The 27,063-nt window shown below is 37.3% G+C and overlaps 1 protein-coding gene, 1 non-coding gene and 1 pseudogene across 2 annotated transcripts in view; all 3 read left to right on the top strand.

The window, feature by feature from the left end:
* ATRN (attractin) overlaps positions 1–27,063 on the top strand; it is a 144,538-nt gene that overhangs the window by 57,942 nt on the left and 59,533 nt on the right. The window contains exons 7-17 of the mRNA XM_039863851.1: positions 2,974–3,064; positions 3,971–4,214; positions 4,965–5,148; positions 6,133–6,287; positions 8,784–8,868; positions 17,537–17,757; positions 19,755–19,876; positions 20,734–20,872; positions 22,406–22,596; positions 25,111–25,330; positions 26,587–26,772. Of these exons, the coding sequence (XP_039719785.1) occupies positions 2,974–3,064; positions 3,971–4,214; positions 4,965–5,148; positions 6,133–6,287; positions 8,784–8,868; positions 17,537–17,757; positions 19,755–19,876; positions 20,734–20,872; positions 22,406–22,596; positions 25,111–25,330; positions 26,587–26,772 (1,838 nt within the window). The remainder of the gene's footprint in view (positions 1–2,973; positions 3,065–3,970; positions 4,215–4,964; positions 5,149–6,132; positions 6,288–8,783; positions 8,869–17,536; positions 17,758–19,754; positions 19,877–20,733; positions 20,873–22,405; positions 22,597–25,110; positions 25,331–26,586; positions 26,773–27,063) is intronic.
* LOC120604270 (small nucleolar RNA SNORA11) lies at positions 924–1,052 on the top strand. Its single transcript, XR_005653299.1, has one exon. It is a non-coding gene; the product is annotated as a small nucleolar RNA SNORA11 (small nucleolar RNA).
* LOC120604254 (uncharacterized) lies at positions 2,385–2,503 on the top strand (annotated as a pseudogene).

Here is a 27,063-nt window from a genome sequence, read left to right as displayed (position 1 = left end):
TTCTGCTTGGAATTTCTTATATGTTATTGCATTAATATTGACCTTGTATTGTGTTTGCTTTTCTGTGTTGTGAAAAGAGTGACAGCCTATGTATCCTTTGGCATTATATCTTAGCCAATTTATGGAGACCTGTCAGTCCCCTTATTGTCCTTTGACAAGCTCTTGGGCTGACATGTTGACTGAGGAGGATACAGATTGGGTACCCCCTGTGTCACTTGAAAGAGATATGGATTGGATCATTTGGCGTCTTGTTTCTGTGCTTCCTCTGTTTCTTTCAAGCTTGCAGAGACAGGCATCTGGCTTGAATACTAGGTGTAAATGTGTTTTCAGAAGCCATAGTAGTCCTTCTCAGGAAACACCTTCCATAGTTAGAATTCCACAAAAATGTTGCAGTAGTATGCAGTCAGTTTTCCTGGGCGGATTTAAGTTATTTTAACCCTAAGTATAGTACAATATTGTGTTTTTTTTAAAAATAAAGATAGATATATAGAGAGAAAGAGAAGGGGAGAGAGAGAGGGAAGGGGAAAAGGAGGTATGGTGCAGAAAGAATAAGAATGATTGAGACTTCTTCAGGCTTCTAAGCAGAAAAGCAAACCCTATAAAAGGGAAAAAAAGACTGGCCTTAGACTTCTCCATATCATTGTTCAATACCAGCATTCAAGGGAGCAGCATCTGCAGTGTTCTGAAGGGAAGAAAGGATGGTTCAAGAATATTATACCCGGACAAGGAGTCATTCAGCTGTAAAGATGGCAAGCAGATGCTGTTCTTAAAAACAACATAATTTAGAGAAAGGAGTACATACGAGCTCAGCTAGAAAAAGGCGACTAGACAGTGAAACCCAACCAATTAAGAATTAAAGACTTAAGGAGAAGTTGTAGTAAGAGGACTGTGAGGAGATTGATTCATCTAAAATATAGACCCAAGGGGTGTGATCAGAGCAGGGAGTCTGAAGAATGGCTTCTCTGTTTACAACACATCCAACAGGAATATGGGTTTACTCCTCACAGGTGGTAGAGTACTATGACCTTCCTGTGACATTATGCCCTAAACATGGAAAAGAAAAAAGAAAAACTATAGACTCAGTACTAAATAACTATAGAATTAAAGTTATAGAATGGAATGTGAATGTTACGAATCTGGGCAATGTAAAAATTATATAACAAAAATTGGGAGAAGTGGGAGGAAATGTGAGTGCTAAGATTTTCAACTTTAAAAGCAGAAAGTGAGTAGATCTGTCTAAAATTAAATTATAATTTAAAAACTAAAATGAATTTGACCTCTAAATTTTTCATATATTTTTTAGAATGTAGAATATTCAAATAATACATAAAATAATAGCTGATATTAACCTATGTACTATTCATATTTAATAAAACTCATAATTTTGTTAAATTTGTTTCAGAGCATGTATAAAATATTAAGACAAAAGGAAGAGTTTAGAGAATAATGAATACTAATGCATTTACCACCCAGGTTAGGAATAAAACATTGCTGATAAAGTTGAAGACCCTTGCATGGCCTTCTAAAATCTCAGAGATAATCAATATCCTGATTTTTTTGGTGTCATTTGTCCACATGCATATTTTCACATTTTTAATATATATGAACATATATTAGAATTAATAAATTTTCTGTTTTTAGCCTTTATAGAAATAGCATTCTGTAGTTCACTTTTTTAGCTTTTATTGTTTTAAGATATATGTTGATAAAAGGTTGCTTGAGTTTATTTTTCACTTTGTGTAATTATTATATAAATAACTAGAATTTATTAATCCATTTTCTATTAATGAATATTTGTTTCCTTTTTTTCTGTTGTGGTAAAATTTTCTTACATCTTATTGACATAATATTTTTCATAATTAAAAACACTTGTATTATTCAGGGAACTTATAGAAAATAAACATTTAAAGTATAACGTTGGTTTCCCTTTGATTTTTTCTATTAAATTATATAAAAATTAAAATTAATATTTATTAAAAGGATCACCTATAGTATGATCCCCTTTATATATAGTGTCAATCTGTTCTTCTCTCTTTATATATGCATAGAAAAATGTCTGAAATGATGTTTACTTAATGATATTCATTTTTCGATGATGAAATGGGATCATTTTTAAAGATTTTAGCTCTTCATATTTTTGCATTGGTTACCTTCTTCATAATGTGTGTTATGATTTTAACGAGGACAATAGAGTGATGTTTTCCTTAAAGAAAAACTAAAAGTGAGTATTCTAAGATACTGAATGTGATTAAGCTACAATGTAAGAGTGTAAATTATTTTCTTTTTGGCATTTATTTTTATAAAATGTATTCATAATATAATTAAAATGTTATAATGGTATTCTAGCTTTCTTAAAAATATGGCTTTAAAAATCAATTAAATAGGTCTTCGGCCATGCCACCCTGAACAAGCCCGATCCCGTCTGATCTTGGAAGCTAAGCACGGTTGGGCCTGGTTAGTACTTGGATGGGAGACCACCTACGAAGACCAGGTGCTGTAGGCTAAAAAATAAATAAATAAATAAAATAAAAATAAAAATCAATTAAATAAAACAAAGGGAAAGTTAGCAATTTTCTTCTAGTTATCATCTTTCTCAGTACCTAGCTTCAATTTCACATAATTAAAGAAAAGTTAACAGTATTAAAAACTTAAGTTCCTTGTGTATAGTGAAACCTTAAAGTGATTTAGACTGGGTATAGAAGAGGGATTTTAGGAACCATTAGAAACTTTCAGTAGATTTATATCTTTCTCATCTCTGCGCTGTGTAGCCCAGTCCCCCTTCCTGATCTCATATGCCCAGTGGGCCCAGGTGTTAGGTTCGTTTGCCCACGTGCCTTCCCATATGCATGGCAGATGTAATGAACATCTCCAAACTAGATTATAACATAAGTAAAAGGGTACAAGATATTCTGTTTTGTCATTTGAGTGAAAATATGATCTTTTTTGTTTGTTTGTGTTTTGGTCTTTTTGCAGGTATGACCTTGCTTCTAGGGAGTGGCTTGCACTGAACCGTTCTGTGAACAATGTGGTTGTTAGATATGGTCATTCTTTAGCATTATACAAGGTAAAATGTCTCCACTCTGTGCTTGACTAGAACCTCCACTCTTCTGTGGTGACTTTATCCTATTATGTGGTGGAAAAGCTATTTAGTGTTGGGTTTTTTTTTTTCCTAATCTTTTTGATTGTAGTAAAATCCACATCAAGTAAAATTTACCGTCTTAACCATTTTTAAATGTATAGTTCAGTAGTATTAAATATATTCATAATGTTGTGCAAACATCATCATCTATCTCTGTAACTCTTTTTATCTCGTAAAACTCCAACTCTATGCCTATTAAACAATAAGTCCTCATTTCTTCCTTCCCATAGTCCTTGACAAGCACCATTATACTTTTTGTCTATGATTTTAACTTCCATATTGGTTTTTAATTGGGGGAAAACTTTCTATTTTGGGGGGAGAGGGTATATAATTGGCTAATGTATAAGTGGTAATTAAAGTTGAAGCTAATTTAACCCAAGAGATTTTAATGGATTCATATTGTACTGGGGTATTACAATTGCGATATTAAGTGGTTAAAAATTAATATAGAGTAGATTAGAGTTTATGTTCATTAACAAGGTTAACCAAGAGTAGCCACATTACAATATAACTGAACAATCATTTTTATTTTTGTGGTTTATGGTAGGATGAGGGAACTTTTCAACTACTTTTCCAAGTCATTTTATTACCATAAAAGATTTTGTGTGAGGAAATCCAAGAAAAATGGCAAAGTGTTAGAGATATATGATATATGGTTTATTTTATTTTGTTCTTTTTGCCATCCTTTTTCTAGTAACTCACTGAAAGGTGCATTTTATTAACACTTTTTAAGCTAAGAATAATATTGAGGTTTTGAACTACTCTTTTTCTGTTCTCAGATTTGATCCTTTTAATGTTTTTTTAGAATTTTGTTCACATTTTTTTCCGTAGGATAAAATTTACATGTATGGAGGAAAAATTGATTCAACAGGGAATGTGACCAATGAGTTGAGAGTGTTTCATATTCATAATGAATCATGGGTATTGTTGACCCCTAAAGCAAAGGAGCAGTATGCAGTGGTTGGGCACTCGGCACACATTGTCACATTGAAAACTGGCCGAGTAGTCATGCTGGTCATCTTTGGTCACTGCCCTCTCTATGGATATATAAGCAATGTACAGGAATATGACTTGGGTAGGTATATTTCTATTCCAGTGGATTCTTTTGAGTGTCAAATTTTAAACCCGTACCCTATTATTATGTCTATTTAACAAGATTCAATCTAACCTAGACCCGATACTTTATCTTTATCTTTAAATGCAGCTAACGTTGCTGTATTACTAGTGACATTCAGATTATTGATGCTGCTATGTAATGTATATTTGTTACTATCAATTTGGCAAGGAGCCAAAGATGCACTATATGCTTTAGGTGTTGAAAATAAAACAAACAAACATGATTCAAAAATATTTTGAAGAAAAAAGTATTTGGATAGCCCTTTGGAGGCTGGTTTAGGGGAGTGTGATTTCCCCTTCCTATGTAATCTTTCTTTTGGCTAAATTTTATTATATCTGTTGTTGTGAAGTAGGAGTGAGTACCAGCTATAATTGATATTTTGAGAAAGTAGGCCCATAAAGTGCATCTGTTCAGTAAAGATCATGGGGAATTAAATATTCAATTAAAGGGAATCGAGTCTTTTAAATTTAATGTAATTCTTTTCCTACATGGCATATTAGAACATCAGAACATTTAACAGATTGAAATTTGACCACCTGGCTTTATTATAAGTTTTAGGTGGCCTTCCTTTAAAAATAAAAAGGTAAAAGGAAATTATACATATCAAGTCTCCTGAAATCTCTTCTTTTATCCTAAGTTATTTGGTAATTTTAAGTATTAAAGAGGAAGAGCCTGCAACATTTGCCTTTAACTGTTTTCCCTTTTCAGATAAGAACACATGGAGTATAATACATACCCAGGGTGCCCTTGTCCAGGGAGGCTATGGCCATAGCAGTGTCTTTGACCACAGGACCAGAGCCCTGTATGTTCATGGAGGCTACAAGGCTTTCAGTGCTAATAAATATCGGCTCGCAGATGATCTCTACAGATATGATGTGGACACCCAGATGTGGTGGGTATTTTTTTCTTGAGCTTTTACTTTAAAGGTGTGAATTCTGGCAGTTGCTGGCAAAATACTGTGCTGTATTTTTGTTTTTAGGCCTAGCAGATAATTCTTTTCAGCATTGAAAATAGAGAAATTGGGAAGTAAGCAGAAGGTAATACGGTAACTAGTGTTTATTTTGTTGCATTATTACATAGTTTTTTTGTAGTAGGTTGATTAGAAAACGCTTGGTATTTTTGTCTGGTTTTCAATTTTCATACTCTCAGGACCACTGTAAAATTTTAACTTCAGAATCCTAAGGAATAAATTATTCTACATAGCTTGAGTTTATGCACACTGTTGCAATTAAGTAGAATATATCCATTTTTTAACCTTTTCTTGATGACTAAGGTGTCAGTTATTGGCATCATTCCATAAAATCATCAGAGATGGTCTCAGTACTAAAAGATAAGTGCTCTCCTCACTCTGAACTATATATTGGTCTATATAAAATATTGCTCATTGTAATGAATGTAAAGCAAATTTGAGTTATGAAATAATGTAATTATTAAGCAGTGGATTTTTTTCATTTCATGTTTCTCTCCATAGTAGAGACCATGCTTGGGTACCATTTTACATTCTATTCTGCCAAAAATGTGTCATTTTTCCTGGCTGTTTAACACTATTATGTGGGTGTGCTGAACCTGTACAGTTGGAAGTTTTGGTTTCTAGTCTTATTTGATATAATTTCTACCCAGGAACTGGAATTATAGGTTCATAGGCATGAACATTTTTAAGGCTCTTAATATATTGTGTCAAAATTCTCATAGGTCTTTAAGATTTTACATGTTTACTTATTGTTAAGAAAGTTATTAGTATAATAAGGAAAAATCCAGAAGTATTTGCACATTTGGATCTAAAGATAAGAAAATGATTATGTTTGCATTAACAGATAGGTGATACATATTCTAAAAAACTAACCTTCTGTTTATTATTTTTAAATAAACTCAAAAGGACCATTCTTAAGGACAGCCGATTTTTCCGTTACTTGCACACAGCTGTGATAGTGAGTGGCACTATGCTGGTGTTTGGAGGAAACACACACAATGACACATCCATGAGCCATGGTGCCAAATGTTTTTCTTCAGATTTCATGGCTTATGACATTGGTAAGTTTTCCAAAGCCACTTTATATTCCAGACTCTCTTTTGTCTATCTATAAGTAACATTTTAAAGGAAACTAAAGATATCACTAGTTAAAAATGGTCAGGCCATTTAAAAAAAACAGAAAAGAAAAATTTTTTAAATTGTCACGTCATTTGAAAGAGGTCTGAATGGTATTTTTTAATGTTAGTTTTTACACTTCTTAAAAAGCATTACTTCTATATTATAAATTCTTTTCAAAGTCACTCCTTTAATTAGTTCCATGTTAATTTTTAAGGATGAGTTGGGATAACTGGACTCTCCTGTTACAAATGTTTTACATAGTAGTGTCATGTAGTTGTTGACCACCATTATTGTGTTGTTGCTTTAAGTATATAGCTTTTATCTCATTCCCTAGAAACTGATTTCACATTCATTTAAAAATTTTGGTGTGGTAATATATTTGACCATAAGAGGGCAGTATTTGTTCATACAAAACAAATGCTAGCCATTCTGTTGTATAAATGTTATCAGATGTTCATTTTTGTGCCAGGCACTGAGCTTCTACATTGGGGATTGTAAAATGGCCTTATAGTCGGGGAGGCAGAGAACTGAGCAGACAATGTATTTATAATTCAGGGTTTTACTTGCTCTGAGATGAATGTATTGAGAGTATCTATGAAAATCCCTTAACTCATGGGGGTAAGGGTTATGGTCAGGGAAAGCCTTCTTGAGAAGGGGCTATTCATACCAGGTCCTGAGGACCACTGAGAAGTCAGGTAGGACTTATCTGGTGAAGGAATCCCATGTGCAGAGACACATGGGATGGAAACAGGTGGAAAGAGACCATGCCAGCATACTTGGGGCCTGTGAATAGTCAAGTTGGGCTGTATCTTAGCGGTACATTGAGGAAGGGCAGCTTCACGTGGAACTAGAGAACCAAGCAGCTATCAGACCGGTCAGATCTTGAGGGATCTGTTATGTCATGCTGAGGAGTTTGGGCTTTTTGAAGAATCTTACAGAAGAGGTGACAGAGTTGTATTTGTGTTTTAGGAAGATCTCTTTGTGGCATTGTGGTGAGGCGTTGGGAAGGGGCAAGATTTGAAACAAGGCTGTGGAAGTGGCAGTGAGGATAAAGAGATAGATGGGTTTGAGAACTACCTGGAACTCGAAGATTGTCCAGGGTGTGTTTTGAGAGCTATGAAAGCATCTTTATTCCCAGGTATCTAGTGGTGACCATGGTAGATAGTGCTTTCTACCAAGGCCAGAAATAGAAGTAAAGGGACAGGATCTGGGAGGAGGTGAGTAAGTTGAGTTTGGGGGCATGTTCAGCTGGAGATGACTGTGGGATGGAGCAATGCAGAGATCAGTGGGAAGTGCCAGGAGGGGGTAGAATTTTGTAGGGAGCATGTGTTGTCAGGGGTGAGCAAAGAGCCAGAGGGTAGGTGGATAAAGAAGGGAATGGAGACTGCGAAAGCATGTCAGAGGAGTAGGAAGAAAGTGAGGCAGGAGTGATGACCTGTGAGGGAGCAGTTAACAATGGCTACAGAGGGATTAAAATAAGGACTGATGAGTCTTTTACATTTGGCAACAAAGAAGTCATTTACCACTCTGTAGACATGGAGGAGTAATCCTGATTACAGGAGGCTGAAAAAGAATGTAATGTACACAGTGAATGTTGACTGTTTTAATTTAAAAAGGAAAACTTATCTGTGAAGGAAAGAAAAGGTATAAGTCAAGTGCCTCCTTAGGCATGCTGAATAAAGGATCGAGTGAAAGAACTTTTACTTGGTGAGTGTGGATGTCCAAGTATCTCGGAGATGGTGAGTGTGAGGTTTGCGAGGTTTAGCAGCACCAGCTGGTATTAAGATCCAGAGGAGAAGTTGCTAGGGTGGATCAGAGCAAAGGAAAATTAATAGAGCTAGGGGATCTAGGAAAGGACTTCTAAAAACTTAGATAAATTTGAATTTTTTTATCATTATTTGAGTCAAAAAGAAAGTTTATTAGAAAAACAATAACATTCCACAGATAAGGTGGTCTCCTCTCAAAGGCAGAGAATGAGAGAGACAGTGAGAGGGACCTGACTTTTTTTTTTTAGTTTTAGTTTTCTGCCTGTATTTTCCTGTTTTAGCTACCGTTTGGGCAAGTCAATATAGAGTGAAAAAGAATTATGGAAGCCACATGTTTTACGTCCATAAGCTTTGAAAAATGTCTAATTTTCTTAATTTAAAAAAACATCCTAGCGGGTAATATGGATAGGCACCAAAGTGAATGGTGCGGGTGTTAAGGGCATTGGATGCATTCACTAATTTGAATTGCCATCTGGTCCTGCCTTTTTTCCACGTCCTACCGCTCTGCTGCTGCTGCTGCTGCATTTTACCTTAGAAATAATGGCGTAACTAAGAAAAGCAAGAGACATTTTATATGTTTGTATTTGTTGCAGTCTTCTTTCCAAAGAAAATGCCAGTTCCTATTGATTATGAATGGCAGTTCCTTCTGAATTGTGTTTTTCTTGCTCCTAGCTTGTGACCGCTGGTCAGTGCTTCCCAGACCTGCTCTCCACCATGATGTCAACAGATTTGGCCATTCAGCAGTCTTATACAACAGGTAATTGGAGAAGAAGTGCTTGCTTCCTTTCTCTTGTGTTTAAAATGAAAATGAAGTGAAATCTGAAGAAGCGGCATTCGACCTAACATTTTATTCACAGAATTTCCTCATCCTGTTAGTTTTTCATGGCATTACGTAGGTATGAATTTCCTGATTTATATTTAAAATAATTGATTTGAATTTGAATTACTTCTAATGCCTTGTTTGTTGATGCGGTTTTGTTAGAATGCAGGAGCATGTCGTTTGGTGTTGTCTGAATGCGTGGGACAACAGAAGTTATGTACAGTTACTGTCTTATGGCCTCTGCTGTTTGCTAACGTTTGTATTACTTAGGTGTCAAGTTTCTTGTAATTGTACCTGAACATGTTTAAATGGGATGCCTTGCATTAAGTGGGAGTTTGGAACAGATGATTTCAAGGATCTCTTCCAACTCTGAGATCCCATGATTCGCCAGGAAGGTTGGTACTAACCCATAATGAGGTATCAAGTAATTCATTCTCAGTGTACCTCAGTTTCTCTTAAATCAACAGAGGACTAACTAAAGCACAAAGATTTTGTGGCTTTCTAAGTATTTGTTACTATATCTGAAAACTGACACATTTCAGTAACCAAAAAATGAACACCAGATTTAATTTTTAACCTCACAACTATTGCCTTACTTAGTATCACATTAAGCAGTCTGGATTCAACTAGTCAATTTGTTGCTTAAACCAAATAAGCTCCGTCATGCTCCTAGTAAAGTTGGTGTTCTCAGTGATTCTGAGTCCATGTGGTCATATTTCAGCTATGCAAGGGTGAGCGGAGTCCTGCAAAGAGACTTGGAACAGTAACTGAAAGGAACAGCTGCAGCTACGGCAGTCTCAATGCCTCACAACCCACTCCTCTCCCTGCCTCCCTCAAAAACCACAAGGATAGGGAGGACCAGTCAAGATGGCGTAAAGGGTAGAGGCTTTATACATCTCCTCTTGCGAACACACCAAAATTGTGATGAAACCACAGAGCAGACAACAAGCAGAGACACCAGGGGTCTGGATGAAGAGAAGCCCTACAACTAGAGAGAGAAATAAGAAACCACCTTGGAACGGTAGGAGCGGGTGATGACGCAGGGCTTACCGGTCCCACATGAGCTGAGCGAGACAGAGGCTACGGCAGCTGCAGATGGCAGGTGCAGACATTCCTCTTAAAGAGACCATGACCATGACTGGACGTTCGCATTGACAGACTCACTCATTCTGAGCTCCAGCACTGGAGTGGCTGCTCAGGTAGCATCAGGGACATATGGTGGTTGGACACTGAATTGTTGAACTTTGAGGCGAAGGCCAGAGGGGAGGCTTTTTCCTGGGCAGAAGTACTGGTGGTATCCGTTATGCCTTTTTTGAGCCTTCCCAGTGTGCAGATGTAGGCACTGCCATAGCTATGCTATCAACAGACTGAATAACAGAGATCACTCCACCCAGAGGGTTCCCTGAAACTCCACCCCTCCCAGCTTGCAGCCCTACCCAAGCCTCATGCAGTGGTATCTTCGGCGCACCCCGTGCTCCTTGCTGAGCAGCACCAAGCTCCGCACTGGAGGCAGCCGGCTTTGGTTACTGGAGTGGCCTCTTGAGGCAACTATAAGCACAGCACAGGTGGCAGCCATCTGTAGATTGCTTGCTGACTTATCAGGTGACACTGGAGGGGCACAGGCTAGGGCTGAGTTTGGCTTATAGCTAGACCCCTCTCAGGACTGTGTCACTGGGCCCCATAGTACTTCTACACAAAGCCATGCTACTAAGAGGGGAAGACTTAGGAGCTTTACCTAGAATATAGAAACAGACACAGGGAGGCAGCCAAGGTGGAGAGACAAAGAAGCATGTTCCACATGAAAGAACAGAACAGAGCTCCATAAAAAGATCTAAACAAAGTGGAGTCAAACAGTCTAACAGGTGCAGAGTTCAAAACACTGATTATAAGGATGCTTAATGAACTTAGGGGAAGAGTAGATGAACCTAGTGAGAACTTTAACAAAGAGATAAAAAAACATAAAAATGGAGAGGGAAATTATAAAAAGGAACCAGTCAGAAATGAAAAATACAATATCTGAGATGAAGAGTATGTTAGAAGGGAATCAACAGAGTGGATGAAGAGGAGGCTCAAATCACTAATATAGAAGATGGGATAACGGAGGACACCCAATCAGAACAGCAACAAGAAAAAATAATTTTTAAAAAAGTGAAGATAATTTAAGAAGCCCTATGGGACAAGATTTACATCATAGGGGTACCAGGAGGAGAAGAGAGAAAACAAGAAGTTGAAAACCTATTTGAAGAAATAATGATGGAAAACTTCCCTAAACTGATGAAGGAAATAGACATACGACCCCAAGAAGCTCAGAGAGTTTCAAACAAAGTGAACTCAAAGAGGCCCACACCAAGACACACATCATAATTAAAATGCCAGAGGTTAAATACAAAGAGAGAATCTTAAAAGCATCAAGAGCAAAGCACTTAGTTACCTACAAGGGAGCTCTCTTAAGACTGGCAGCTGATTTCTCAAAAGAAACTGCAGGCCAGAAGGGCTTGGCACAAAATATTCAAAGTGATGAAAAACCAGGATCTACAACCAAGGTTATTTTATACAGCAAAGCCATAATTTAGAATCAAAGGACAGATAAAGAGCTTCCCAGACAAGAAAAAGCTAAAGGAGTTCATCACCACCAAGCCAGTAATACAGGAACGGTTGGAGGGGCTTATTTAAGAAGAAGAAAAAATATGTATCAAAAATATGAACAAATGGCAGTAACTACAAGTACTTCAAATGAAAAATAATTAAGTGCTTCATTCAAAAGATAGGATGGCTGAATGGATAAGAAAACAAGACTCTTACATATGTTGCCTACAGGAGACTCACTTCAGATTAAAAGACACACACAAACTAAATGTAAAGGGATGGAAAAAGATATTGCACGATGGACATAGAGGGTAATTGTGCCGAATGGAATAAGTCAGAGAGAGAAAGACAAAATACCATATGATTTCACATACATGTGGAATCTAAAGAACAAAATAACAATAATAACAAAAATAGAAACAAATTAATAGATACAGAGAATATTTTGAGGATTACCAGATGGGAGGAGGGTTGGGGGCGGTTGGTGAAAAAGGGCAAAGAGATGAAAAAGTACAAATGGGTAGTTACAGAATAGGTATGGAGATATAAAGTATAGCATAAGGAATATAGTCAATATTGTAATAAATATGTATGAGGGCAGAGGGGTACTAGATTTAGTGGATGATCCCTTTGTGATTTATATAGATCTCTAATCACTGTGCTGTACACCTGAAACTAATATATCGCATGCCAACTGTAATTGAAAAATAAAAAATATTATTAAAAGAGAAAACCACAAGGGTAACAACTGAGGCACAGCTGACACAATGCTGGTGGTCAATTAAGAGAAACATTTAAAACAAAGAAATCATGTAAATCAAAATTTCCCTATCAGTATATTATTTCATAAAATTAAACTAACCATGGCCTTTTAGTACATGGCCTTCCTTGTCCATCCCCTGCCCCCTCCAACCCTGCGCATACACATAGATACTCATATATAAGCTTAAATACAGCACTGGAATTATACAAAAGTAAAAACATTATTATTACTTTAGTATTTCTCATAAGGCAGGCCTGCTAGCAAAGAATTCTCTTAGTATTTGTTTATCTGTGAATGTCTTTATTTCAACTTTATATTTGAAGGGTAGTTTTGTTGGATAGAGAATTCTTATTTAACAGTTATTTTTTCACTATTTCATTGTGCCATCCCTCTTCCTTCTGAGAGCCTCCATTGTTTCTTAGCGACTAATCTTAATGAGATTCTCTTCTTTGTGATGAGTCAGTCTTCTTACTTTTGTTACTTTTAAGGTTTTCTTTGTTTTGGGCTTTCAGCAGTTGGATTATAATGTGCGTAAGTGTGGATCTTACTTGGAATTTTTGTGTTAATCTTACTTGGAATTTGTTAAGCTTTATGGATGTATAGATTAGTCATTTTCATCAAATTTGGGGAAGTTTTCAGCCATTATTTCTTTAAATGTATGTTTTGCCTTTTCTTAGTCTGCTTCTGAGACTCCTAATATATATATGTTGAATTTTTGACAGTGATCCACAGGTCTCTGAAGTTCTTTTCATTTCTTCAATATTTTAAATTTTTCTTCAGATAACATAAGCACCATTGATCTTTCTTAAGTTCACAATTTCTTTCCCTGCCAGCTCAAATCTGCTATTGAGTCCCTAGCGAATTTTTCATTTCACTTAATTGTACTTTTTAACTCCAGAATTTCCATTTAGTTATTCTTCGTTACTTATATATCTCCTCATTGCTATTCTCTATCTGTTATTACTGATGTCATACTTTGATTTAATTCTTTATACGTTCTCCTTAGTTCTTTGACTATAACAGCTGCTTTGAAGCCTTTTCTCCTGAGTCTGCCATGTGGGACCCCTGAGGGACAGTTGCAATCTTTTTGTTTCCTCCATATAAGTCAATTTTTTTTTGGTTTCTTTGCGTAGGTTATACAATTTTGTTAAAAACTAACCATTTTAGGTAATATATTGTAACAGGTCTGGATTCTCATTCCCAGACCCATCACCACCAGGGGTGGTTGTTACTCTTTGTTTGGTGTCTTGCCTAGATTAATTCTGTAAAGTCTTTCCCAGTGTGTCACTGTTGATTTTTATGCCTCGTTTTTTCTTGTTTTTATTTTAAACCTGACTTCCTAGGGATTGCTTCTCAGTCAGCATTGTTTAATGATCAGCCAGTGATTGGTCAGTAGTTTTGCTTAAACCATTTAAGCCAGTAAGACTTCTCCACTCTTTGCTGATGGATCTGTGTGTGATTTGAGGATGTATGCAAATTTCAGGAAGTTTACAAGTCTTCCTTGGCTTTTATTTTCTATTTTCAAGGCCTCACGCTCAGCCAAGAACAAGTAGATAGTTAGGAGCTTCTCCATCATCTTCTGAGCTTCTTGCAGCCTTATTCAAACACACAGCCTTCCAAATCACCAGAGATATGTGACATCATTATTAAGGTACACTGTGATCACCATGCCTCTGAAGGGAAACTGAGCTTTGCTTAAAAGGCTAAAAATCTTGACACTGGACCCAAGGAGGGTTTTCACTTCTGCATCAGCCAGCAAAAGTCTCCCATTGAAAAACAACCAGAAAGTATACAGTAAGGAACTAATGAGATTATGAAGAAATACTGTGCAGAAACTAAGATAGAGTTCAAAGTTAAATTGAGCTGCTTCAGCCTGTGGGAGTGTCCTCATCCATTTGAGAGAGCTGAGCTTTCAGCTGACTTTCCAGGCTAAAGGGACTGAGACCAGAGATTTTTTGTACGTAGTACATGCTGAATAGATATTTCTAAGTGAATAAGTAAATGGATAGGATGGTTTGGATTTTGTTCTTTTTAGAGACAGATGCTAGGAATGATCACATTAAGATTTTTTTTACCCTTAGACTAAAAACAAATTAAACTCATTAGTACATGTTAATATGTAAAAGATAATAGACCCAATTTTAATATTAGTGCAGAAATTTAATGTAGTTTTGAAATAAAAGATTTAGGCAAAATGCAGGTAAGTCATGTACTGTGGATTTTTTCCCCAAAGGAAGTTAAAACTCTTTATTATGGAAATTTGAAACCCTAACCCACTTCAGATTATTTTGAAGCAGCTCCCTGGCATATAATTTCATCAGAATATAGTTGAGTCTCAATATTTATAGTATAGTTGTATTCTATAAAGTCACCACAGACACTGAATTAGAGAATATTGAATTATACTGCTCCTAGAAAGAATACAGGCTTAGGTTCCTACAAGCCTCTAGTCACAACATTTTCATCAACTTAACAATTTATAATCTTGTTTAATGTGTGTTTCTGTTTAAAGACACCTTATTTAATATATACATAGTTGATTCATTCACATCGAACTCATATCACCAGCACTATAATTCATACCTGAAGTTTATCAGACACATATATTTTCTCTGTTAGGCACATCACAAGCTTCTTGTACATAATAACACTAGACAGCACTTCAGCATTACACTTAGGGGTCGTGTAAAATAACAAAATTACCAACATAAAGCACAAAAATGCCAAAATAATGACACTAAATAAACCATGAAAAGGACACTTGTTTATAATCCGAGAACTAAAACAAGAAGACGGAATGTCACCTTGTTGACCTCAGCTGGGAATATGCATATTGAGCAACTCAAATTTTCTGTGCATGCACGTCTGCAAATGACTATGAATCCCCCGCAAGTATTGATTTTGAAATTAGAAGTAAATTTTAGCAAGTGGGTGAATTTGTAAATACAGAATCTACGAATAATGAGGATTGACTAGATATCTTCCAAAGATAGACTTTTTGAAAAACACAACCACGATACAATTGACCCCTTTTAAAAGTAAATAGTAATTCTTTAATATCACTCAGTGTTCGATCAGTGTTCAAATTTCCCAGTTGCCTCATAATTTTTAAAAATTTAATTTGTTTGAATTATCTAAATAAGGTTCATAAATTACAATTGCTTGAAATGTTTTTTAAGTTTCTGTTAACCCACCATTCCCCCCCTCACCTTATTTGTTAAAGAAACTGGTTGTTTGTCCTGTAGAGTTTCCTATAGTCCAGATTTTGATTATTGCATCCCCATGCTTTCAAGTAACATAATGGTCTCTCTTGAACTTCTTGCAGATTAGCTCGATCAGATTCACTTCTATATTTTGGGAAGATCACATCATAATGTTGATTCTTTTCCTGTATCTACCAATTTTTAAAATGATGAACTGATTTCTTAGCATTCTCCAAAAATGAGAAATGAAGTTTCTTTTTGGGGAAGTGGTTGTGTATCATTATGAACTCATGGATTTAAAAATATTTGATACGTTTTCAATCCATTATAGTTTTTATTCTTATTAAATTGAAACATTTCCCAATTTTTGCCAGCCAGCTCCTTTTCATGTTAGCTCTTGAGTCTTCTTGATACTACTGTAGTCTTCCTTTCTTTCTGGCATGCCAAGATCTTCCAAGCTCACCATGAGCATTTCTTGTTCCAGATATGAAATTAGATTTTTCTCTGAAGAATCCTAGTTTTTTTGAGGGGCAAGAGAGAGAATAGTTTTTAGATACTCCAGTATAAATACTAGTCATGTTCAGTGCTGCTGAGTTCATTGTTTCTAGGCCTTTGTTGTTCTTTTTTTTAAAGAGAAAAATGAATTCATGTGTGTGCTTGAGCTTATACATAAATGGTTGTACACTCTATATATACTTTTCTCTGCATTTCCTTTTTTTTTCCACATAACAATATATCCTGGAGATTACTCCATTGCAGTACGTGGAAGTCTTCCTCATTCCTTTTTAAATCTACTACTGTTTCGTGTGTGGCTATATCATAGTTTATACATCACATCCCCTAATTGATGAACATTTTGGGTTGTTTGCGTCTTTGCTGTTGTCATCAACACTTTTGTGAATAGCCTACTTCTTGTACTTTTGCTATTATATCTTTGTGATAGACTTCTGGAAATGCGATTTCAGTTTCAAAACATAGTTGCATAGTTTTGTTAGATATTGCCAAATTTCCCTCTAAAGGCTGTACCATTTGTACACCCAGCAGCTGTGTATGAGAGTGCTTGTTTTCTTACCTCCTCACCAGTCCACATATTGTCAAACTTTTATGTTTTTAGGTGAGAAATGATACTTCAGTGTAATTTTAATTTGCATTTCTCTCATAATTGAAGTTAATCATCTTTTCATATGCTTGAGGTCATTTCCATTTTTCCCTTAAAAACTCTATTAGGAATATTTCTTTTTTATAACATAGCTTGTAAATAATTTTTCACAGTTTATCATTTTTCTTTTACTTTGCTTATAGCATTATTTTCTATGCAGAAGTCTTTAATTTATATAATCATTTTTTTTTTTCAGTATTTTTTTATTACCTTCTGGATTTTAAGTCATGGGGAATTTTTTTCTTCTATGTAGTGCATGTGTAGTTTCATTTTTTTTTTCCAAGTGATTCTCTGATTCATTAGAAATTTACCCCGATGTGGAGAATGAAAAATGGATTCAATTTTGTCTTTTTCATATGTTTATTTACTTATCTTGATACCACTTATTGGAAAGTCCATCTTTTACCCACTAACTTAAGATGCCACTTTAACTGTGTACTAAATTTGCATGTACACTTTTATCTGTTTCTTATTGGTTTATGTTTTCATTACATGGTTTTAATTAGGCTTCATCTATCCTTTTAAAATTGTACATATTTATTTTTAATATTTAAAAACATGTTAAAAACATGTAGATGCAGAATTATGGTTAATTTTAAAAGACATTAGCTTATCCTGACACTAAAATATTCCAGAGAATCTTGGTCATCAGGTTATCATGAGAACTTTTTAATATAGTTCTGTAATGAAGAGGTGGATTATTGGAACTATTCTGGGTAGGACAGGCCGGGATGAAAGGTTGGAATTTGGGAAGGAAGGGTATAAGAATGCTTTCTGAGATCTTGAAAAATAATTTCTTACAGGACTTTTGATATGTAAGATTTGTATGAAGACTGTGTATCATGCCTTTGTTTATTAAGGGTTCAGTAAAATGCTCTCTCTTTTTTCTTTTAGCACCATGTATGTATTTGGTGGTTTCAATAGTCTCCTCCTCAGTGACATCCTAGTATTCACCTCAGAACGGTGTGAAGCACACCAGAGTGAAGCTGCTTGTCTAGCAGCAGGACCTGGCATCCGATGTGTGTGGGACACTGAGTCATCTCAGTGTATCTCCTGGGAGTTGGCAACTGAAACACAAGAAGAAAAGTTAAAGTCAGAATGTTTTTCCAAAAGAAGTATGTTTTTTCCTCTTCTTAAAATTTAATTAGAGATCTCATTTTACTTGAATATATATATAAACTAGCATGTGTACACTTTTTAATTTTAATTTTTATTATCTGTAATTACTCAGTAATAACTTATGCAGAAGCTTCATGGGTGTTTGAAAATTAGTTTGTAAGCATCTTTACAATGAATGGGAACATGCTATGTGGCTCCAAAGCTTCCTGTGGATCATGGAAACAGAAACGTCCTTGGCATTGCATAGACTTGGTATACCAACTCCAGAACCTGGCTACAGTTAGTTTGAGGCAATGCAGTCCAATGATTCTTTTGTGTGTGTGATGTTGGATATGTTTTATTGTCCTAATAGGGTAGCTACTAGCCCCATGTGGCTATAAAACACTTGAAATGAGACTGGTGTGACTAAAGAACTGAATTGTAAATTTTAATTAATTTAAATTAAAAATTACATGTTACTAATAGCTACTGAATTGCATTATGTGGTTCTAACTTTACAGATGAGGTTAAGAGGGTCAGCCTAGAAAAGCTATGTGGGATTAGATTGTTCTCGTGGGTAGAGGTAGAGTTGCTATCTTTGCAAAGAACTATTCTTTTCTAGCTTCTCTAATTGGGCACAGCAATGAGAGCAAAACAGACAGTTGCTGCGGATGAGCACTGGTCCCTGCTTCCAGAACCACCCCTTATATTTTCCAAGCTTTCTTCAGCTTACCTACTTTACTTCTTACCATTTTGCTCTGACATACAGCGCAGCGCAATACAGTGATGTAATATGTGAGAAAGCCCTTTAAAAGTAAGAAAAGTGTCTCTGTAAAATATTTGTTTACTTTAATTAATTTAAAGTATGTTGACTGAATTTCTTAACTATTAGGGTTGGCATAGTAGTTACCATGAGAGTTATAGTGGATAGAGGCAGCTTTCACTCTTAAGCTGGACATAAGTCCTCAGTAAAAACACCTAGGCAACCTTCCAGGTTCCTTGGTGGGCTGGTCAGTGCTGGAGAACTGAGATGACTAGAACCTGATAGGATTGGTCACTGTCTCCTAAAAGGGATAACATCAGTAAAATAGTTATTTTTCAGCCAAATTTTACAAGTTCAAATTAAATATGCAGGTTTATAGGAAATAATATTCATTTACCTTAGATGATTCAGGATGAACCCATTTGTTGTTAACTCATCTCAGATGTCACCTCCCTGGTTTACTCTGCTTTCTGTTTGGGCTCAGTCCTTGGGCTAGTGACCAGGGCAGGAAGAGCTACCTAAGGAACAGGCAGTTGGGGTCTTTGTGAGAGTGGGCCCTGCCTTTTCTTATCCATGGTTTCCATCATATGCCATGTTCACAAGTGATTCAACAGACGAGGCAATGTGGTTGTGCAGCCTCTCTTTCGTTGCTGACCATGACCTGTTTAGATTTGATAGGCGATGCAGCAGGTCTACAGTAGCCCAGAAGTTCTTACACTTGCACTCTTGGATTTACATATAGGTGCATAAAATGCAGCTCAGTCTAGTGTCTCCTTTGGGGTTCTCTGGTGTTACCCACTTCCTATGCCCAGATCAGCCTAGCAATTCTAGCTGGGAGGAATGGCTTAGTCTCCTATCTTACTTTATTTGGGAAGCTCTTAGCATTCATTCTATTGCTAGTTGATTTTTTTCTTGGGAAGAAAAGTATTTAAAGAACCAGACCTACTTTCATTATATCTTGTTGTTAAATTAAATTAACTTATTTTCGTTTTTCACTTTCTCTGTACTTTTGTTGGGTGAGTGGGTACAGAATAGCGTTTCTTGAGATTGTTTACTTATTTCTAAATACTATTTTAACCTGAACACACCAGTATATTTTCCTGCACATTGCATTCCTCAGTTTACTTCTCAACCCTTGTTACATTTTTTTTTTTTACCCTTATTCTCAGATTGTGCTCAGTAGTAGCTGTAATGGCCTGTGGCTTCTCTGAGGAGAAGCTGTCACAGTTGTTGACTTTCTTCTCTTCATAGCTCTCGACCATGACAGATGCGATCAGCACACAGATTGTTACAGCTGCACAGCCAACACCAATGACTGCCACTGGTGCAATGACCATTGTGTCCCTAGAAACCACAGCTGCACGGAAGGACAGGTGAGAGGCCATTTCTCAAAGATTTCAGAGGATGGAAAACTCCTGAGTGGGATTGGGTGTAGATTATAGTATGTATGATATAAATACTGGCCCAGAGTTATTTTTAAAACCTCCAATGTAGATTTGGATTTTATCATTGCTTAGGTTTTCTTTTAGGAATGGATGCTCTATATGTCCTAATTCCAGAGGTCCCTTTTGCCACAGGATTGACATATGGTGTTGTAGAAGAAGGAAAGACTGATACTCCCTAGGCCTGGCTGTGACTAAGTACTAGATCCTTGGTATAAGGCTTGTAATGATGAAGCTTATAACCTGTGCAAGGTCTTGGGAACAAGTTAGGACTTGATTGAAAGTGAGTCAGGTGTGTAGTTGCCACTCTGAATTGTGGAAGTACTAGATTTTGTAAAATCTCTCTGTCTTATGTTATATCTTGGCTCAGCATAATTAATGCTCACCATTTATAATTTTTTATTAAGATTATAAGGCAAAAAAGATGATGACTCAGCTTTATAGTTTACGACAGTTTATAAGACATTCTTTGTCAATCTGTAAAACAGTTCATAAAATATAAAACCTTTAGCCTGTTTGGGAGGCATTTGAAGAGCCCTACGTTCAACATCCCCACCTTACGGATGAGCAGGTTGAAGCATGGTGTTTAAGAATGCACTGTTCCTTGCCGGGTGAAGGCGTGTCCTTGAACAGAACATTTACTACAGTGTGTGCACTGCAGCGCTGCTTTATCTGCATCTTATTTGTTTATTTGTCTGTTTGCAGTTTGCTTCCTCAGTTAGATTTTGTCTTCATCGTGACTTCTCTCTGTGGATGTAAGAGAAAAGCTTTTGTCCACTGTGTTCTAGATCTCCATTTCCAGGTATGAGAATTGCCCCAAGGATAACCCCATGTACTACTGTAACAAGAAGACCAGCTGCAGGAGCTGTGCCCTGGACCAGAACTGCCAGTGGGAGCCCCGGAATCAGGAGTGCATCGCCCTACCTGGTAGGTCTTGCAGGGGCATCTTGTATGTGGGTCCAAAGACTTCACACACACGCCACCAGTACTGTGCAGCCTTTCTAAAACAAAAATATAGTTCTTAAGTATTTGCTCTTACTGTCCTTTGAAATAAAGTGAAGCATCATCTGTTCTGGACAGTTGAATGACAGCTTGACTCCATATCATTGAGCCTACTCCATTGTCCTCACCCCACTCTGCTGTGGAAACCTGAGAATAGAGTGCAGCAGTCTCAGCAGCCAATCTGCTGGGCACTTCGTGAAGAGTACTTCTTATTGACCACTGGAGTTAGATTGTCAACACCTTCTGACAAGAAGAAGAGAGATTCTTGTGTCAGCATCACTTCCTGGGGTGATCTCCAGCCCCAAACACATCAAGTTATGGCATCTCTGAGGTTTGAGATGATGAGTTAGAGGGCCTGAGGCCAGCAAGCCATGACTGAAACTCTTTGATATATTTGCTCACTCGAGATGTCCAGGAAGTGGGGCTTCCGTGGCTCCACGTAACATCCGAGGCATGTGCAGGGCAATTGGCTCTATAGGCCCATTTTGAATGTCCTCTGGAAATACTTGAATCAGCTTGCATGAGTGAGCTTATTGTTCTTTATCTTATGGCATCTCAAATTTTAATGCACAGTAGAGTACCTGAAGATCTTGCTAGAAGTCAGATTCTGGTACAAATCTTGGTGAGACCTAGAATCTACATTTTAAAGAGCTGTGACACTGTTGCCACACTTTGAGAAGCAAGTCTTTATCTGCTCTTAAATGATCCCTGTCCCGTGGTATCTTTCATTTGTCTCACTGACTGTTAGTGAACCTTGTTGATGGTGTCTCCAGAGTACTTTGGTTCTGGTGAAGTTGCTTTGCACATTCACTGGCTTCTAGGAAGCATTCACAGCTTCTGTGCAGTTCTTTGGGTGGGTTCAGGATGATCACAGTAGCAGATTACAGGCTTAATTTGTGGGCTGTAACCGTATGACTTTGAGTTTTTTTTCCCCTAAGAGGAACTTTCTATCTCCCTTTTGGGATGATTTGTCCACTTGATTTTACCTTCCACTTGATATGAAAACAGTGCAACTTTTGAAGACTGTAGACTTTTTCATTTACCAACTCATTTCCATTCTTGCAGTTTTATACCCACCTTTCCTAATTGTTCTTCAGAAGGAGGATTATAAAATACTGGCACCAAATAGGTGTTTTTCTGTAAAACACATGATGATCTTTTTGAGTCCTAAGTCCTAGGCTGTGGTCCTACCCTCAATTAAGTAGATAATCATAGGACAGAGCTCTTTCAACAGAATATGTTTGTTGAGATTCAGAAGATATAACTGATAGACATTTTTAAAGTTCTTATATTCTGTATTTGGTGCTTAATGATGTGTCTGATGCCCTCACCACATCCACATCAAGTACGTGGAACTCAAATCACAAAAAAATTTAGGTTTTTAGTAATGCGAACTAGTAATATGATAGTTTTGTGTAATTTCTAAAATTTTTTTTCTCTCTCTCTTCTTTATAAAAGAAAATATCTGTGGCATTGGCTGGCATTTGGTTGTAAACTCGTGTTTGAAAATTACTACTGCAAAGGAGAATTATGACAATGCTAAATTGTCCTGTAGGAACCACAATGCCTTTTTGGCTTCTCTTACATCCCAGAAGAAGGTAGAATTCGTCCTTAAGCAGCTGCGAATAATGCAGTCATCTCAGAGCATGGTGAGTTAAAATCCTCAGAACTTAAATTTCTAGTATCCACCTTTCTACTGAGGGCATGAGTACAGCTTACCTGTGATGTGCTTGACCGGAGGAGGAATGTATGTGCAGTGTAATAGACAGTGGACCTGCACTGTCATATTCTCTTCTTTTAATACTTTCTTTCTTAAGATTTTTAACACTTATTTTTATTGGTCATATCTATTAAATTATAAGATATTTGAATACTTACATGGTCATCGAACTGTAATGTGTACATATACACATCCTTGTGACATCAGTAGATAATTTCATATCTGTTTTAGTCCTAGGTTCTGCTGTGGGGAGAGGGCAATGTCCCTTCTAATTAACTAGGTTGAGTTAAGCCACCTGTGTCTCTCAGATTTCCAGCATTATTCATGTGTAATATGATTTAATGGTCATCACCCTAAGAAATGTACATCCTATTGAGTCTATTTAAGGCCTGGCCAGCCCCTGGAGAAGGTACTTATTAAGCCTTTGAGCACAGAAAGACCCCAAGTTCTTTTCATGTCCTCCCAGTGCTCTCAAGTGGCTTGTAGTTGACATTCTACAATCGCATTTGGTCTTTTTAAGTCCAGAGTTCTAGACTGTGGTCCTACTCTCAATTAAGTAGGTACTCACAGGACAAAACTCTTTTAACAGTGCTGGCTTTGGTACAGAGCAGTTCAGGGGAATGCTTTTCTAGTCAGGCAGGAGGAGGATGGGCAGCACTTCCTTTGGTACAGACTTCTTCAGGTGAGGACATAGAGTGTAGTCTCTGGATACCACCCAGAGGGTCATTCTGCGACTGGTAAGAGGCGCCCTGTATTTTACTTTTCTCCAGTTAGTCTTTTTTTTTCCGGTGCAAATTTGGTATGGTGTGGACACTCACACATTAGTAATACCTTATAAATGTGGTTACTTTAGGGAGACACTGTGGCCACATTTGATATTTTATATTTTGAGCTTTTTCAAATTTTATAATCTCCATTGGAAACTGTCATGTTGTTTGTTTCTCTTGGCCTCACCCGAAATACAGGCCTCTCCCAGCGTTATGTCTTTGACTGTCATCTGGTGTTACCTGCAGTCAGTCACTCAGAAAATTGGTGACTTATAACTTTGCTCATTACCAGTAACTCCCAATTCCATGTGTCTGAAAGAATAGCTGGTTAGAAGGGTTCAGCTGTCCCAGCTGGCACAGATGTCATATCTTCTGGTCCCTCTTTTCTCTTCCTCAGATTTCGTAGCTCTAGAAGGTTCTGAGTAGTCTGATCTGCTGGGACTACCTTTTTTATAACAGGAGTTCACAGTCTTGTGATAAGACTGACAGATGAGAGACAACTAAAGTCCCACAGCTATCAGTCTAGACTTGGAGCCCAGGCTTACATGGATAAACAAGAAAGAGCACCCAACCTAGCCATTAGGGCAGAGGCTGGCTAATAGCCAGAAAAAGGTAACCCCCAGAGGTGAGAAGGAGTGAGCTGAGAAAGTGAAAAGGGAAGGGCTCTCTGTATTTTGGTAGAAGGGTAAGCTGCAGGTAATGATGCATGACTGGCTGCAGGCTAGGTGGGAGGGAATTTCTATAACTGGACCTCATGAGGGATCAAGGCCAAATCTTGAGAGGCCTTGTCTACAGTGCTAATTGCTTTGAAAGCAAAGAGAAGTGAGTTGTTGAAGGACTTTTAAAAAACATTAATTCTTAACTTAAAAAATAATACACATTAAAAGGAAATTTGGAAAATACTAACATTAAAAATAAAATAAGTATTACTTATTACAACTAAAAATAACTGCTTTTGGGTGTGTTCATTTCTTTTCAGTCTTTTAATAGGCATGCATATTTTTTCCTCTCAAAAATGGAAATACATCGTATATATTGTTTTGTTAAGTGCCGAAATTAGGAATCTCTTTCATTTCTCAGCTGAACTTTGTACTTTTATTACTTTTTAATTAATTTTTTTTTAATGCAATTGGTAGGAAATTTTAGTAGTGTGGGAGACAGAGACTTTCCAAGGGGTTTACTGTCCTATTATTTTCCATAATATTCGGTGCCAGCCAGTACCCCCCAGCTAAAGGTGAGGCTCTTCAATCATCTGAACTGGCCACTGCCCCAAAACAGGCTTAGTCAGTGATTTGAGGATAGACATATAACCAACATTTCATAAATATTGGCTAGATGGTTTCATGTATGAATAGACATTTAAACCAAGTTTGGGGGTGGCCATCTCTTTATAGCATTTGTCATAGGGTGTAGAAATTTTAGAACTTGATTATTGCTTTGCTATTCTGTGAAATTTTTGATATATTACCTTTCTGAGCTATATTTTTGTTCTTTGTATAAGTGCCAGGAATGATATATAACATAAAAATGATGATTTGTCCTAATCTGTCACAGCTGAGTTAGGATAGGGACTTTTCCCATATCTAGGGTATATGTAACTTCATGGTTTTTATATAGAAACCTATTTTGGTCAAGACATTGATTATATTCATAGCTGTGTCTGTTTTTGCCTATAGTCCAAGCTTACCTTGACCCCGTGGGTTGGCCTTCGGAAGATCAATGTGTCCTACTGGTGTTGGGAAGATATGTCCCCATTCACAAATAGTTTGCTACAATGGATGCCATCTGAGCCCAGTGATGCCGGATTCTGTGGAATCTTATCAGAACCCAGTACTCGGGGCTTGAAGGCTGCAACCTGCATCAACCCACTCAATGGTAGTGTCTGTGAAAGGCCTGGTAAGTGTATGGGGAAAATTATGCATTACTGGAAGTTCATTGAAAGAGAAACTGTGGAAGGCATAGTTAAGTATTGAGATGTGTGAAATAATTATGAAAAATAGATGGAGTATTGATTTCAAGCAAATGAAGCAGAGTATAACCCAGAATTTTAGAAGAAAAAGAAAGTAGTCTCTGGCTCTGAATAGTATAACCATGCACCAAAACAAAAAATAACTAGCACTACTCGAAGAGCCTAATAGTCTAATTAACAATGAAATTGGTTGGTTTGTTGACCATAAAAAAGTACTAAGAATTGCTCTGAAAGGCAAATTTCTTGGTGTTGACAGAGAAATGTTGTGGAATAAAGAACCAAAAAATGCAAATAAAAGCAAAGAAAAGATCAGAACAGACTAGGGGACAGATAGGACAGTGAACAGAAAGGTAGTGTCAGTGGGGAGGAAAACGATGAGAGCAGTTCTGTGAAAGAAAACAAACAAACCTGATATGCTAAAACTATGGGAGAGTACTGAAGGATTGAACACTTTTGAGTAGCTTCACAGATTTGAATCTGTCCTCTGGGCTACATTTAGGCTTCTTAAAGAAAGGCAGGCACAGGGGCAGCATCTGCAGCCTGCAGACAAGCCTGAAGCAAGCATCCTCCTCCTGCAGAGGGACTCAAAGCAATAGCTGGCATTGTGCAGGTACTTTTGGGAGGCTGGGCTCCATTGACCTCATGTCTCATTTTAGGAAAGCACTGTAATTGTTGGAATACAGAGGTGTAGAAGAAAATTTATAGCACTGTATAATGTGATTTCTGAACTTCCTGTAGAGGAGCTTTTCAGCCATTTTGGATCCTGCATGCTTTGGTGTATTTAATTAATGCTGTGGTACTTCCACCAGGATATACAAGGATACAATTTTGCATGTTCAGGTGGGTTGTAAAACCCCTGACGTTTGCTCTGGGTCCCCTATAAGGAGCTTTAGAACCCCTGCTCACATGGAAAGGTTAGCTTGTTTCTTCGCGTCTGTCCTTAATGTTCCTTGAAAAGAAAAAGTTTTTTTCCCCAAGCGTATAAATATACTTGACTGTATATTTGTAAATATAAATAAACTTTACATGGTGACTCTAATGTTTTCTATTTTCTCTTTCATTTAGTGTAGCCCACTGAATTGATTTCATGACACACTAGTGGGTCGCAATCCACACTGCAAAGCCTTTGGCCTTAGCCAACATGGTGGGGGCTCTAAGTGTCTCTCTCGGGTTTACTTCCCAGCGAACCACAGTGCCAAGCAGTGCCGGACGCCATGTGCCTTGCGGACGGCGTGTGGAGAGTGCACCAGCGGCAGCTCCGAGTGCATGTGGTGCAGCAACATGAAGCAGTGTGTGGACTCCAATGCCTACGTTGCCTCGTTCCCTTTTGGCCAGTGTATGGAGTGGTATACCATGAGCAGCTGCCCCCGTAAGTGAAAAATGAGCTCTAGGCACACATGAGTGCCCTGTGTATGAGCGACAACTCCTGCTGCGGGGCAGTGCTATCAGCCTTTGAACGTTATGGGGACAAGACTGGACTTGACCTTCTCCTCTGGTCTGTCCAGAGACTGCCTGATGAGAATCTTCATACAGAATGAAGCACAAAGACACAAGTAAATAGATATAGGGTAGACCACAGTCTAGAAATAACAAGCCCAACTTCAGATCATACTGCTCAGTCCATGTAAGGTTGCCGCATCTTATTCTTAATTCATAAAGT

The sequence above is a fragment of the Pteropus medius genome, unplaced genomic scaffold (assembly GCF_902729225.1).
Source record: "Pteropus medius unplaced genomic scaffold, Ma_sr-lr_union100, whole genome shotgun sequence".
Taxonomy (NCBI): domain Eukaryota; kingdom Metazoa; phylum Chordata; class Mammalia; order Chiroptera; family Pteropodidae; genus Pteropus; species Pteropus medius.
Note: the sequence above shows the minus strand (reverse complement) of the source record. Positions and strands in the feature narration are given on the sequence as shown.